Source organism: Rutilus rutilus, assembly GCF_951802725.1.
Source record: "Rutilus rutilus genome assembly, chromosome: 7".
In the NCBI taxonomy this organism is placed as follows: domain Eukaryota; kingdom Metazoa; phylum Chordata; class Actinopteri; order Cypriniformes; family Leuciscidae; genus Rutilus; species Rutilus rutilus.
This window is the reverse complement of record NC_140221.1, coordinates 23,428,152-23,444,371: the sequence shown is the minus strand read 5'-3', so window position 1 is coordinate 23,444,371 and position 16,220 is coordinate 23,428,152. Positions and strand designations below refer to the sequence as shown.

Genomic DNA, 16,220 nt, shown 5'->3' with positions numbered 1-16,220 from the left:
CATCCCAATTGGTTCTTTCGAAACAGTCTTGGAGCTGAGAAGAGGCTCCATCTGGCCATTTTTTCACAGTCTTGGTAGTGGTGGGAGCTTTCCTTCTTAAGGGGGTGTATGCTGGTATTAAAAGCAGATGAGTCAGTGGAATTGACCTGTAGCCTTTCTTGACATTTGAGTATGCCTTGTCCAAGGTGTTTTTCCCCCTTGTTGCACATTTAATGTGCTGATGGAATTTGGGAAGAATTCTTTTAAAGTCTGCATGATTAAGGATGCATGACCAGGCCTATTTGCTATCTTCACCCACTCAACTCCACAGAAAACTCCTCAGAATGTACATATTTCCAGATCATTTTGTTTATCAAGAATGTTTCTAATTTGACCTTGATTTCACATAGCAGTAACTTAAGTGGTGTACAGCTTTGTTTAACATTTCTCCATGTTTAAATCCATTTAGAAGAATTCTACTGATTTGCCCCAAAATCTGTGCTGAAAAAATAAAAGTCATCAGATGCTGCCTGAGATTATATTTTGCAGACACTTCTACTTACTTTTACACTATGCAGTCAGCTTGTGTGTACTTTGTTGCTGTTATTCCACGTGTGTTTTGGGAAACAGTATATGTGGTGGATGATGGTCTGAAGTGAGGTTCTTACAGTATGTACTTGACGTAGGGGAGAACCGGGGCGAAAGTAACACGAGACGAAAGTAACAAAGCGATTTTCTCAGATCCCTGACTACATTTGCATTGCAATTCGGTAAGTAAATTATTGAAGCGGTACTTTTTTTCTATTTACAAGTTGTGTTTCTTGTTTCATGTGTCACAGTAATGATCAATCTACAGGTTATTTAGTGCTGTAACACGTGATAAAATTTGCCTTTTCAGAGTTTTTTAGTATACAAGTAATTCGGGTTTAAATGTCAGGAGTTCCAGTCGGGACGAAAGTAACACTTGTTACTTTTGTCCCGCTGCTAATGATGTGATTTTCTCTGTGTTGCAGAGTTTATTAAAACATGTTTATGTCATATTATACCAACAGAATATGCCAAGAGTGAGGGTCAGAAAGACAGACAGAGGTCTGATTCAGCCAGACATGTATGAGAGGGGGTTTCTGGACATATCTGTCAGGAAAATGAGTCTTAGCGCAGCTGCAAAGTCGCATGGCATATGCCATGTCACTTTGCTCCGATCCTGCAGGAGGAGGGCAGAGAACAGTAGGGAGAAGACTAGACCACCAGGGTATAGGTCACACACCAAAGTCTTCTCTGTGGACCAAGAGAGGAAGCTGGAGGCTTACATTAAGAGGGCAGCTGATATTTATTTTGGCCTGTCTCCTAAGGAGGTCAGTGTAGTAGGCCTACAGTAAAAAACACTCAACATGCAGCTCACTTACACTGCTCTTACTAAAACCAGTTTAAATGCTTATCAAAATGTGAGATTTGTATATTCTTTAAATAGATTTTTCATTTTTATTCTAATTTTTATTTTTATTGACATTATATTACATTTTTCCACTGTCTGTAAAGCTGCTGCAACATATAAAAATCCCCAGTGCAGGATCAGTAAAGTCTTATTTTATCTTAATCATGTCATAAACAATGTCCCTCTAAATTTTTTTGGTGGCGGGAAAGGCCTGGCTCACCTCCTTCCTTGAAAGAAACAAGACATTATCTATTCGTAGACCCCAAGCCACCAGCATGTCCCGTTCCACTAGCTTCAACAAAACAATGTGTCCTCTTTTTTTAAGAACTTGCAGACAGTTCTTCTCCGCGAACGTTTTGAAGCAAAGGACATTTGGAACGTGGATGAAACAGGTAAAGTTTACAATTCATTAAAACTAAAAAAAGTTACAATGATTCAGTGGTTTAAAATACATGGGACAAATCTATTGTTATATAAAATTTAATAAACTATAGACTGTGATAATAAATACATTAGGGCTGTAATCAACCAAAGAAAATCTTGGTCGACTGAAGTCCTGAAATTTTCGACTAAAAATTACGTTAGGAAAAAAAAACGTTAAATTATTTAGCTGCGCACTGTGCGCAGTACTTGGTAGACTTGTTGTCCGCCTAAATGAATTATAAATAAACATAAAAATTACTAGTAGGCTATTTGCAGTATATTAAATCGTTTTTGACCTAATTATTTTGCACTGAAATGAGTCTGACACACGAGTCTGTCGGCTCTGACAGCGTTGCATCACATGCACCTGCGCAATATCATAGCCTATGATTTCCGAAAATAGTACTATGTTGTCAACTAGTGATATCATCACAAGAACTTTTGAGGAATGTGCAACATAATTTAGACAATTGTTTTTGTCATATGTATTATAATAACTGACAGACACTATCATTTCAGCCGCTCTGTGCAGCCGCTCTGTGGAGCTCAGCTTCGCGGCTGAGACACGAATAGACTATTAACTTAAAAAAAAATGCTGCCACACTGCCGATGTCTTTGTTGACATGGTAGAAGAGGACTGACTGACTATGAATTAAATGCTCTCACAATTAAATAAAAAATATTCAGCAAACCTTCTAGTAGCCTACTTACTTCAATCTGTCTCTCTTCTCCAGTGGGTTGGGCTAATCCAAAAGAAGTGAAAACAAGGGGGGTGTTCTGAAGACAGACTGTTACCTGTGAAACAGGGGTGCTCTGAAAACACCCCCATTAGCAATTAGTGCTTTCCACCTGATGAAATGAACGCGGCAAAACTGATGAAATGAACGCGGCAAAAAATCGACCAATCAGAATTTTTGGTCGAGCCAGAACGTATCGACCAAATAATCGACTAATCGACTGGGAGATTACAGCCCTAAAATACATACTGTAGCCTATACAGATAAATATATAGTACAGATTATAAAACTATGAGGTGAATAAATATGTAATTATACAAAAACACTACACACGCACACACACACATAGCTATAATAAAAACATACAAATGTATTAATTAATTTATTATATAGAGATATAGATAATAAAACAATAATGTAAATAAATATGTAACTATATACAAACACTAACAATACACACACATCTAGGTATATAAACACTTACAAATGTTCATGAAAGCTCATCAAAGTTTATAATTAAATTTCAGGTACCACAACGGTCCAGGTGCCAGGTAAAATTATCGCCACCAAGGGGAAGCGCCAGGTCGGTGCAGTGACCTCTGGGGAGAGGGGGACATTGGTCACCATTGCCCTTGCTGTTAATGCACAAGGCAATTGCATTCCCTCGTACTTCATCTTTCCCAGGAATAAGTTCCAGGACCACTTTGTTAGGAATGGTCCCATCGGCTCTACTGGTTCTGCTAATAGTTCAGGGTGGATGCAGGATGTAGACTTTCTTGCCTTTCTCCAGCACTTTGCCAGACACACCCGTGTGAACCTGGAGTCGAAGGTGCTGCTCCTCCTCGACAATCATTGGTCACACCTTTCTGTAGCAGCAATTGACTTTTGTCTGTCAAACGGGATAGTCCTACTATCTTTCCCACCCCACTGCTCACACCGTCTCCAGCCGCTCGACAGGAGTGTCTTCGGTCCACTGAAGCGATATGTAAACACAGCAGCAGATCACTGGATGAGAACACATCCTGGAAAAACTTTTACCATATATGACATTCCAAACCTAGTGGCCACAGCTCTGCCACGAGCAGCAACACCCAGCAACATCACATCTGGCTTTGTGTGCACTGGCATCTGCCCCTTCAACCCAGATATTTTTGAGGAGCAAGACGTCTCACCTGCCTATGTCACTGACCGCCCAGTTCCTTCACAAGTACCATGTGCTCCCACACCACATTCCAACACACACCCATACAGCCAGAGCCTGTTTGCGGGAGGACTGCTGCCAGAGTATCCTGCTGGTTCAAGGGACACCTGTTTAGAGTCTGCCATCCCTGACCACCCAGCTGTCTGTTCAGGTAAGATAAAATAAGATAGAACTTGGTTAATCCTGAAGGATTTTAGTAAAATAATAACTAAAATGGAATTGTGCACATGATATTAATATTATTGTTTCTGTGTCCGCTGATTAAGCTGTCCCCCCTGAAGAAGGGGAAAGAGGTATGCTTGAGGTAAGGCAGACTAGTCTAGGCCTGAATTCCAGGACTTCTGTCCAGGCATTCATTCCAGAAGCTGTACGTCCCTTTCCTAAGGCTGGTCCGAGAAAGGACACAAAACGGAGAGGCAGAAGGAGGTGAGTGGCGTTTGGTTTTTGGAGGATGAGCAATAACTGCCTGTAAATTTATACAAATGCTGACAACAATTTTTCTCACTTTGAATGTTGCAGGTCAACGGCGATCCTCACGGACTCTCTGGTGAGGGCAGCTCTGGAGGAGGAGCAACAGAAGAGGATCCAGAAGAAGCCGTCTGCTCCAAAGAAAAGGCTCCTCACCATCGAAAACACTGCACCCACAGTTTCCTCGGACAAGGATGAGGAATGTCTTGTGTGTAAGGAAACATTCAGCTCATCCTTGCCTGGGGAAGTGTGGGTTCAGTGTCTCTTTTGCCAGCTCTGGTCACATGAGGCATGCACTGAGGGTGCAGAACATTATATCTGTCACAACTGTGACAATGAGTAGGCTAATGCCTTTTTTATGTTCCTTTTTGTTTGTACTGTTAATAACTGTTTATATAAGTCAGGTTTCCATCCAAGTTATGGTGGCATTTCTTTGCTGTTTTTGTTTCTAGGATTCACTCGAGGAACATTGAGGAACAGCTGTTTTTGGGATGATACCCTCACATTTTATCCCTCACATTTAGGTTAGCCATACCTTAGCTTTTCCACCTCCACCTATGAATTTGCAGTGTTTCCACTCAGATGTTTTTATGCACATTTTGAATTTACGCATAAAAACAGCTGGATGGAAACATGACTAGGCTACTGTTAGCTTATTTTGAGAATTTATGCTAATTTAGTTTAATTTTCATATTTAATTTTCATATTGTTCATACTGTTGAATGTTTTATAAAATGGACTGACATTGCCAATAAAAAATATTCTAAACAAATCAAGTTTGTACTGTCTGGTTATTTTTGAAACATTTGATGAAACTGAAATTTAAAATGAAAATGTAATTTAATAATTTTTTTGCCAAGATAAAGGACAAAATATGTTTGCAGTTACATATTAACAAAGTCATAGTCAGGTATATTTAATGAAAACAAGAGTAACACAAAAAAATCTAGCTTGTCTTGTTGTGTTACTTTTGACCCACCTGTGTGTTACTTTCGTCCCAACCGACGGGGTCGAAAGTAACAATGTGCAAATTACGTTCAAAGTGAAATTATACTGAAGTCATTCGACATCTGTACAAAATACCACCTGGTATTGATAGACCACACTTGTGAGTTATTGACCACAGCAAAAATATATCTCTTGTCTAAAACAATATCTTTTAAAATGATGTTTTTCTGAAAAATTTTACTTTCGCCCCTGCTCTCCCCTACTATAGTTCAAAAGTTTGGGATCAGTACGATTTTTTAAATGTTTTTAAAAGAAGTCTTTGCTTACCTAGGCTGCATTTATTTGATAAAAAATACAGTAAAACTTGTAATATATTCAAATAGAAAACCATTATATTTTGAAATGTAATTTATTCCTGTGAGCCATTACAGTCTTCGGGGTCACTTGATGCTTCAGAAATCATTCTAATATACTGATTTGGTGCTCAAGAACCATTTCTTATTATTATCAGTGTTGAAAACAATAGAACATATTCACAACAGCACCATCTTTGATTTTTTAATGGGAATAGAAGTGAGACTGTGAGGGATAGACATCTCTTCAGTGGGTTGTACTATTGTTATTTAATGTGTTTTTGAATTGTTCTGCTGACAAAAACTCCAGAAAATATGAGCTGTGGAAAATTCTTTGTAATCTAGGAGTTTTATACAGCTTTTTACAGTGGATGCCATTGAAAACACGGTAAGTCTATCCGTAACAGCATTGCTTTCATACCTGTCATGGCGCTGCTCTGAATAAGGTCTATTGTGATGCTTGAAATTTCTGTGGAATTATATTATGTTTTTCAGGATTCTTTGATGAATAGAAAGCTCAAAAGAAAAGCATTTGCTTGAAATAGAAATCTTTTTTTAACATTATAAATATATTTACTGTCCCTTTTGATAAATTTTATGCATCCCTGCTGAATAAAATTAATAAAAAATATATATATATATTTTAAACCTTTATGCCCTCAAACCTATGAGGTTTTGTAGTGTAAATGAAGACGAGATATTAGTGGATGATTCACCTTGTGAGAATGTAGGGCTCATTCTTACAGAAAACTTGCACCTAAGGCATAACCTACAGTAAGAGGATCATTATTGCACAATAAGCCCTGACAAGGTTTTGCCATTACGATTGTCTGTCTGTACATTATCCCACAACATTATTGTGAATTGACATTTGTGTTGAAATTATTTTGTGATGTGAAAAAATTAGGCAGTGGAGCAATGTACAGCTGTGGGAATCGGTTGTCCGACAACAATCAAATATACAGTTTAACAGTCATTCTACATAAGCATTTGACTGCAGAATGTCAAAATCAGAATCAAGTGTTCCAGAGAGTCGTGAAATAAAAACAGCTACTGTGGCATAGTAAATATATGCACATCAATTTATAGCACTAAAAAAAGAACCATATGTGGACTCTAAACCAGCAAAACATTTGAGCTGGCAACCAAGAGAAACCCAGATACATTGTATAGTTCCTAAAAAGTCCTGTGTATTTACTCTATAGAGAAACTTGCTGCAGAACCATGTCTTTCTGATGATAGACTGACTGTTTATTTCTAACTCTATTCTAAGTCTCTTCGAAATAGATGTAGGTAAATTAATCAGACATTTCTGTGATAATACAAACAGGTTTGTACATGTTTGTCATACATGTGATGACACCGATTTGTCTTGACAATTAATTATTTGTAATTGTATAATGGAAATACATTTTCTCATTTCATTATCTACATCTGTACTGTATTCATGTGCACTTATTTTAATTGTAGTTTGTGTTTAATTGTTGTTTAATTTAATTAGTGTTTAATAGTATAATTTTGTGAATTATGTGTTGTTCATGTGGCATGTGTTTTTAAGCATTAATGTGACTGTATCTGTCACCAGTGTCAAAGACAGATTTCCGCTCTGTGACAAACAGAATGGACAATAAAGTTCAACTCTAACTCTAAATCGGTTGCTGAATTACTAGAATCTTGTTGCATGAGATGGTCGAAGCAAATCATTGAGATATTTGAACTGAACTGTTAGAAAACACTGAGCAAATGACCACACTGTCGTTTCACATCTCCCCAGGAGACTTGTGTGCTGTTATTTTACACTATTGCAAGTCAAACAAAATGCTTCTTTTCTGATGAGTGTGATTTATTTCTTGCAGTGTCCGCTAAACAATGTTGTTTTGAGACTTCAAGAACACTTTTTTTTCTAGATCTCACCAGATTTGTTTACAGTTACATGACTTGACTTGTGGTCTGATGATTATTGTGACAGAATAATGCTTGATGATTTTATGTCCCTTTTTCCTCCTTTCATATTTATTTTGGCTCCAATCAGACCAAGTTTAGTATTCTAAGCATAAGGGATTCGTTTTGAAAGATTTTAAAACTTTCCAAATCAAGAGGAGCACTGTAACAGCATAATATGATTTATGTCATAGACTGTTGCTATAAGGAAAGAGAATGAGGAATATTTTATTACATGATCTGTTCAGTGAGACCGCCATGTAAATCCCCATGAATATTTCAGATTTGTGCAAGACCGAAGATTTGAAGCGAATGTGAACCTACTAGCATCAGAAATGAAAGACTTGTAATGGCTTTAAACCAGGGTTGTGTGCCATTCAGAATTAAAGTTAGAATGCCTTTTTAAATAACAATTCAATTCCTTTGAATTGAATTTGAATTCAGGTAGCAAACAGGATACAGAATTGCAATTTGAATGCAAGGAAGTGAAATAAAAATGAATAACTTTTTAAGCTAGAAAATCAAAGTTTTTCAATACAAACTATTAACATGTTTGCAAATAATCTGAAAAAAAAGGCTTAAAAGCCTTGAAGAATGGTTGTTGGATGGATGGATACCACCTATAATTATTTTTATTAAATTCATACATTTCTTCATATTTTTTAGTTAACTTTTGTGGACCACAGTGGAAAAACAGTTTTTCACAGAATGCTTTATCTGTGTTTATTTTATTTTCATTTACAAATCTACATATTCTTCTTCCTGTCATTTTGAATTCAAATTTCAGTTCATCTTCCTGTAGGGCGTAGCTAATTCAATTCAAAATTACACTCGTAAATTGAAAGGGAGACAATATTTCACTTCTGATTTTTGCTTACTTATCATCGTATATGAACAGAGGGTCACATGGTACATCATTACTATTTCCCATTTTTTTAGGAGCTGAGACCATCAAGAAATACTGGAGTCGATATTATCAAGGTTCCCAAGGTGTAGTGTTTGTCCTCAATAGTGCTGGATCAGATGAAGAGATGGAGGCTTCCCGGTCTGAGCTCCACTTGGCCATGCAGCATCCTCAGCTGTGCACCCTTCCTTTCCTCATTCTCGCCAACCACCAGGATTCACCAGCTGCCCGCTCTGTGTTGGAGGTATGGTAACTTTCCACACCAAATATAGCTCTATGTTAAGTGCCGACCATCTTCTCTGTGATTCGCTGCTGTTGAGGGTTGCTGGCCTCTGTTTGTACACACTCTCTGAAGTGTTTGGACTGAGCAATGGGAAGCGTGGTTTTTGGAAAGCGTCCTGTTGCCATGTAATAAGAGCTGATGTTTATGGTCAGTTTTGGAAGATGACTGACCAGGGCTGGGATAGGATGTTGTGTGGAGCTCCCCCTCCCTACTGCATCACAGAACCAGAGCTGATGGTGTAAACATGCTGTGACGTGGGCTGGCTGACTAATAGTCTTTTTCCACACGCTGAGAAAACCCGGTAGAGTTTGTTCTCCTCAGGAGGAAGTATGCTGCAGGAGGCACTTTAAGTTTTCCAAGTATGTATTAAATCTTGACATGGACATAAGTATGACAGTTTGGTGCTGGAGTTATGCATCCGAGACAGGAAATTATCAATCTATATACATACCATGAGTACACATTTTTACAGGTTGCCAGAATTTAAACTTTGATGTCACATTTCAACAAGTTCAACATGCTTGGCTGAATATTTGGAACAAGAAGTAATATTTGTTGTCAATCACTGATAAATTATTAATAAAATTAATAAATAAGATGAAAATAAATAATAGTTTTTTTTTTTTTTTAAGTGTGTCAGCAGTGGTTTAAAACAAAGTGCTGTTTAAACCCACTAGTGTCACATTAATTTCATGGATTAATTTAATAAAAATTGTACTTATTAAACTAAATAAATTGTGGATGGTACTTGTTTTTTATTATTCTCCTGAAAACTACCTAATCATAAAATCCTAAATCATATTGATATTTTCCCTAAAATCCCTTTAAACCAGTCATAATGTAAACATTTGGAATGTCTTATTCAACTATGCTGAGGTATAATAATTAAAGAAAGAAAAAAATGCTTTTTAAAGTTTCCACTATTAAATGTGAAGGAAAGACAGGGCATCGTCAGCCCAACTGATTCCCATTATTTTTGTAACTTTTTTGTTTATTCTTGATTATGCAGATTGTTTCCGTTAATCTTGCTTTTGGCACCTTTTAGCTGGCACAGAAGCTGTTGTCTGTGATGCAATTCAAGAAACCAAACAAATGCCTGCTGCTAACTACAGATTATATCACTGGCTGATAAATGTGACTCATAATTGGAAAATTAAGACCTGGAGAGCACATTTATTTTGCTGTTCTTATATGCATATACTAGCCTGGCAAGCCAGACCTACATCAAGATGTTAGGTCTGGAAACTCACCATAGACACGCTCAATCCGAGGGGCGGGATAAACGGCTGTCTTTCAAATTCCCTCTGCACGCAATAGGACAGCGCTACAACCAACCAGAGCGTTTTCCCAACAGCTGAGCTAACGTTAGATGATAGATTCAACTTTTGCCATATCTGACAGGCAAAAAAAAGCATTTCTAAACAAACGTGTCGTAAATACTTCACCTTTGGCTTATAGTCAGAAGTTACTCTGTTTGCGTAGATCACGGAGCACGCAGTGACAACCGCGCCCACTACGGTCAGATATTATGACGGTCACAGAATCTGGTGTAACACCGGCAAAACTACGAACACATCTTCCTTTTTAAAGAATGACTTAAGTGCCGTTCTTTGCTCTTTTCTCAAAGAAAAACTTAACTCCAAGTCCTCCAGAGTCGCGGCCAAAGCCGATTCGAAAGACTGTTCGCCTGCAGCCATTCTTTGTTTTCAAGCCAGGTAACCGTCACATCTCTGTCGTCATTATGTTAAGCCCGCCCCGCCTACTCTATACGCGTTGTGATTGGCCTGACCCAAGTTGGGTTTTTGCAGCTAGAAGGTCTATTGTGAGTGTCTAGACCCACCTGGCTGCAAAATACATTTTGCTGCCGCTAGGGTGCGTCTAGATTTCTAGGCTATGCATATACAGCATGTTGCCTCAAAGCACAGGGGGCCGCAAGGGAGTGCTATTTTGTCTGCTGTAAATTTGAAATGAAATTACATTTAAATAAATATGTTGAAATTCACAAAATATGTCGGAGCCGATAGCCTCGTGGGCAGCGCTCCGACATATAGCACGATTGTGCTTCGGGCAACCAAAATTCGAGTCCCGGGCTCTCTCTCCTGTCAAGTCTATTCTGTCCCATCACAATAAATGCAAAAATGCCCAAAACAAATCTTTTTAAAATTAAAAAGTTTTTTTTTTAAATCACCAAAATTGACAGTTTCATTACAGTTTCATTCTACTTGGTAAAGACTACAGATATCATGAAATTAATCAAAATTATTTTATTACATTGACAGCCATAGTTTATGTTTCTTTTCAGGCTCATACACTTACATAACAACTCCCTTAATGGTGGGTGGAATTAAGAAGGTAATATTTTCCAGGTAATATTTTACACCTATTTATAATATTTTTATCTGCAAATTGGTCTTTATCTATGGAAAATAAAACATAGATACGTAAAAAATAGACACTTTAAACCTATTTATCACCTCAATATTTTGCAATATAGGTTTGTTTTTTAATAAAATAAAAATCTACGAATCTATTGATTGAAAAAAGACACCAATGTCAGGCTTGACACAAGTTCCGCATATAAAGGCTTCTTTGGGGTTTGGGGTGCAGATTCAGGTATAGTAGTTCTCAATAACTCACTCCTAAAAAACATTTCATCATGTCCTTTGTAAATGAAAGTAGTAACCCGGAAAATAATTTTCTCATAGCAATGCAGCTCTATCGACACTTTGTCAAATGTCGCATTGCAGCTTTTCTTACAGTACACGCTGCTTATGCATGCGCTGTGAAAGTGGCCTAAGTAAAGGGAAGAGAATTTACTCACTGTGGTTGCATGTGAAAGTGACACCTGCCTTCTTCCAGTGCGGTTGTGTTCGGTGTGGGATGTTTTGGCTAGCCACCTCCACTTTCTACTTGTGTTTCCCTGCTAGACTCTCTCAACTGAAGAGGCTTGTATTGTGGTCGTAGTGAGAACTCAATTGGCAGTGAGAGAAGGAGCCTGCAAAGTATTTCAGACAAGCTTGTTGCCAACTCTTGACATAAGGAAATATGCTGGAGAGGTTTTTGAAAGCTTAGGCCCTGACAATGGATGTGAGTATCACACTATACTCGAGTGTGCATTGTTGTGCAACAGGCATAAAGTAATTACAAACATTGTCTGCTGGAATGCTTAGCATGTCAGAGAGGATTTTACTGGCAACTACTAATGAAAAATAACAAAGACTTAGACGCTGGTCCCCTTTGATTTGTATAGTGTATAAGCCTATAGTGTTGTGTGCCACCTGGTCTGCAGATATCCTGATATTGACTAACAGCACGCGTGACATGTACTGTGTGAGTGCATGCTGAGGAAACTCTTGTATTTGGTGTTGACTTGGTTGGTGGTCAACCGAGAGAGACCACACAGACCCCTCTTTTGTTTAAGCTCATAAATGTGGTCAGTTGCATCTGATCAGCGCAAACCACATTACTGGGGAGTTTGCCATGTGTTGGTCTATTTTTAGAAGTTGAAGTCAAAGCGCTTGACCTCTTTTAGCTGTTTGCAAACACTTCAAGAGCCACGTGAGTTTGGCTTAGAGAGGCAGTGAGCTCTGCCACAGTGTCACATGTCTGTCTTGTCTTGTTCTGCACTTGGGTGTTTGTTATGTTGTGCCATGTGCTTGTGTCATTGTTAGCCCCGCCCTACTTGTTATCTGATTATTGTTTGAGTTCTCCCACCTGTTCCCCCTGATTAGTTTCCCTTTATTAGTTCCCTCTTGTTTGCAGTCTGTGTGGATCGTTGTCTCTGTTTCCCCCTGTGTTATGTTTTGAGTATTTGCCTGCCTTGTTTTTCCCCCACGAGGGAGTTTTGGTTTTTGGTCTGTTTTGTTGTTTATTCATTAAATTCCTTTCCGCACTTGAATCCTCGCCTCACCTTTTGACTTCCCGTGACAGAACGATCCACCAACAATGAGGATTCAGCAAAAGGATTCCTGCCCTCACCTGGAGCGAATCCTGAAACTTAGCGGGTTGGTCTCCCTCCGACAGCAGGGGACCAGGGTGAAGGATTTCGCCCGGAAATTCAGCTCGGCTGCAGAGGGACTCGGGCTTGGGGATATAGTCCTCAAAGAGGTATTTAATCTTTGTTTGGATGTTCCCTTGCCTCAGTGGGAGATGAAGGGGTTGGAAATTTTAGACTTCCCGGGTTTCGCTATGTATCTCCACCATCGTGCTCGGTGGGATACATCGGACCCGCCTGCATCCCCGCTGCCCAGCCCAGAGAATGCATCGCCGCTGCCCAGCCCAGAGAATGCATCGCCGCTGCCCAGCCCAGAGAATGCATCGCCGCTGCCCAGCCCAGAGAATGCATCGCCGCTGCCCAGCCCAGAGAATGCATCGCCGCTGCCCAGCCCAGAGAATGCATCGCCGCTGCCCAGCCCAGAGAATGCATCGCCGCTGCCCAGCCCAGAGAATGCATCGCCGCTGCCCAGCCCAGAGAATGCATCGCCGCTGCCCAGCCCAGAGAATGCATCGCCGCTGCCCAGCCCAGAGAATGCATCGCCGCTGCCCAGCCCAGAGAATGCATCGCCGCTGCCCAGCCCAGAGAATGCATCGCCGCTGCCCAGCCCAGAGAATGCATCGCCGCTGCCCAGCCCAGAGAATGCATCGCCGCTGCCCAGCCCAGAGAATGCATCGCCGCTGCCCAGCCCAGAGAACGCATCGCTGCTGCCCAGCCCAGAGTTCCATCCACCATTAACTCCGTCCAGACCTGAACCTGCACCTCACCATCAAAGACGGCGGAGGAGGAGGAAGACCTCCGGCCTCCCCAATGTCCCGGAGGATTCCGTTGCGGAGCAGCCAGAGACTGTTCACGTCACGTCTGCCCAGCCAGAGACTGTTCACGTCACGTCTGCCCAGCCAGAGACGGTTCACGTCACGTCTGCCCAGCCAGAGACTGTTCACGTCACGTCTGCCCAGCCAGAGACTGTTCACGTCACGTCTGCCCAGCCGGAGACTGTTCACGTCACGTCTGCCCAGCCGGAGACTGTTCACGTCACGTCTGCCCAGCCAGAGACTGTTCACGTCACGTCTGCCCAGTCAGAGACTGTTCACGTCACGTCTGCCCAGTCAGAGACTGTTCACGTCACGTCTGCCCAGTCAGAGACTGTTCCAGTCACGTCTGCCCAGTCAGAGACTATTCATGTCAAGTCTGCCGAGCCGGTGTCTTCGGACAGGATGGCCGCCGCCGAGGGTGTTCCCGTCACATCTGCTGAGCCTGTGTCTTCGGACAAGATGGTCGCCGCCGAGAGTGTTCCCGTCACGTCTGCTGAGCCTGTGTCTTCGGACAAGATGGCCACCACTGAACCTGTTCACGTTACGCCTGTAGAGCCTGTGTCTTCGGACAAGAAGGTCACTACCAAGACTGGGTCTTCGGACAAGATGGCCGCCGTCGAGCCTGTGTCTGGGCCGGTGGTGTCTGTTCCTGAGCCTGAGCCCTCAGTGACCGCGACACTGGCCATTATGGCCACAGCCATGTGGTGTGTGTGGGCTACACACACACTTGAGCCGGTGGTGTCTGTTCCTGAGCCGGTGGTGTCTGTTCCTGAGCCGGTGGTGTCTGTTCCTGAGCCGGTGGTGTCTGTTCCTGAGCCGGTGATGTCTGTTCCTGTTCCTGAGCCGGAGCCAGTGTCTGTTCCTGAGCCGGAGCCAGTGTCTGTTCCTGAGCCGGAGCCCGTGTCTGTTCCTGAGCCGGAGCCCGTGTCTGTTCCTGAGCCGGAGCCCGTGTCTGTTCCTGAGCCGGAGCCCGTGTCTGTTCCTGAGCCGGAGCCCGTGTCTGTTCCTGAGCCGGAGCCCGTGTCTGTTCCTGAGCCGGAGCCCGTGTCTGTTCCTGAGCCGGAGCCAGTGTCTGTTCCTGAGCCGGAGCCAGTGTCTGTTCCTGAGCCGGAGCCAGTGTCTGTTCCTGAGCCGGAGCCAGTGTCTGTTCCTGAGCCGGAGCCAGTGTCTGTTCCTGAGCCGGAGCCAGTGTCTGTTCCTGAGCCGGAGCCAGTGTCTGTTCCTGAGCCGGAGCCAGTGTCTGTTCCTGAGCCGGAGCCAGTGTCTGTTCCTGAGCCGGAGCCAGTGTCTGTTCCTGAGCCGGAGCCAGTGTCTGTTCCTGAGCCGGAGCCAGTGTCTGTTCCTGAGCCGGAGCCAGTGTCTGTTCCTGAGCCGGAGCCAGTGTCTGTTCCTGAGCCGGAGCCAGTGTCTGTTCCTGAGCCGGAGCCAGTGTCTGTTCCTGAGCCGGAGCCAGTGTCTGTTCCTGAGCCGGAGCCAGTGTCTGTTCCTGAGCCGGAGCCAGTGTCTGTTCCTGAGCCGGAGCCAGTGTCTGTTCCTGAGCCGGAGCCAGTGTCTGTTCCAGTGTCTGTTCTTGTGTCTATGTCCGTTCCTGGGCCGGTGGTGTCTGAGTCGGAGCCGGTGGGACTAGTTCCAGTGCCTGAGCCGGTGATGCCAATTCCAGTGCCTGAGCCGGTGGTGCCAGTTCCAGGGCCTGAGCCGGTGGTGCCAGTCCCAGTGCCTGAGCCGGTGGGGTTTGTTCCAGTTCCTGCGCCGTGGTCGCCCGAGGGGTCTTCTCCGCCCTGGCCGCCCGAGGGGTCTTCTCCGCCCTGGCCACCCGAGGGGTCTTCACCGCCCTGGCCGCCCGAGGGGTCTTCACCACCGTGGCCGCCCGAGGGGTCTTCTCCGCCCTGGCCGCCCGAGGGAAAGTCTCCGCCCTGGCCACCCGAGGGAGAGTCTCCGATCTGGCCGTCCGAGGGAAAGTCTCCGCCCTGGCCGCCCGAGGGAAAGTCTCCGCCCTGGCCGCCCGAGGGAAAGTCTCCGCCCTGGCCACCCGAGGGAAAGTCTCCGCCCTGGCCGCCCGATGGACAATCTGCTCCACCCTGGCCGCCTGATGGACTGTTTGTCTCTTCCGTCCCGCCCTGTTCTGTCCCTCCCGTCCCGCCCTGGTCTGTTCCTCCCGTCCCGCCCTGGTCTGTTCCTCCCGTCCCGCCCTGGTCTGTTCCTCCCGTCCCGCCCTGGCCTGTCCCTCCGTCCCGCCCTGGTCTGTCCCCCCCGTTCTAGTGGAGTGTCTGGAAGCCACTCCTTATGGAGGGGGTTATGTCACATGTCTGTCTTGTCTTGTTCTGCACTTGGGTGTTTGTTATGTTGTGCCATGTGCTTGTGTCATTGTTAGCCCCGCCCTACTTGTTATCTGATTATTGTTTGAGTTCTCCCACCTGTTCCCCCTGATTAGTTTCCCTTTATTAGTTCCCTCTTGTTTGCAGTCTGTGTGGATCGTTGTCTCTGTTTCCCCCTGTGTTATGTTTTGAGTATTTGCCTGCCTTGTTTTTCCCCCACGAGGGAGTTTTGGTTTTTGGTCTGTTTTGTTGTTTATTCATTAAATTCCTTTCCGCACTTGAATCCTCGCCTCACCTTTTGACTTCCCGTGACACACAGGCCTTTTATTTGATTGCAGTGTCATCTCTATTCCTGTTGTAGGCATACTGTGTGACCTGTCACAGTGAGTCCAACAGGTCGATCCTCACTTATCTCTGACATACT

The 16,220-nt window shown here is 43.2% G+C and overlaps 1 protein-coding gene across 1 annotated transcript in view; it reads left to right on the top strand.

Annotated features, from left to right (window-relative positions):
• Window positions 1–16,220, top strand: part of arl15a (ADP-ribosylation factor-like 15a) — a 190,828-nt gene that overhangs the window by 104,919 nt on the left and 69,689 nt on the right. Inside the window, exon 4 of the mRNA XM_084414330.1 lies at window positions 8,425–8,633. Coding sequence (XP_084270456.1) covers window positions 8,425–8,633 — 209 coding nt within the window. The remainder of the gene's footprint in view (window positions 1–8,424; window positions 8,634–16,220) is intronic.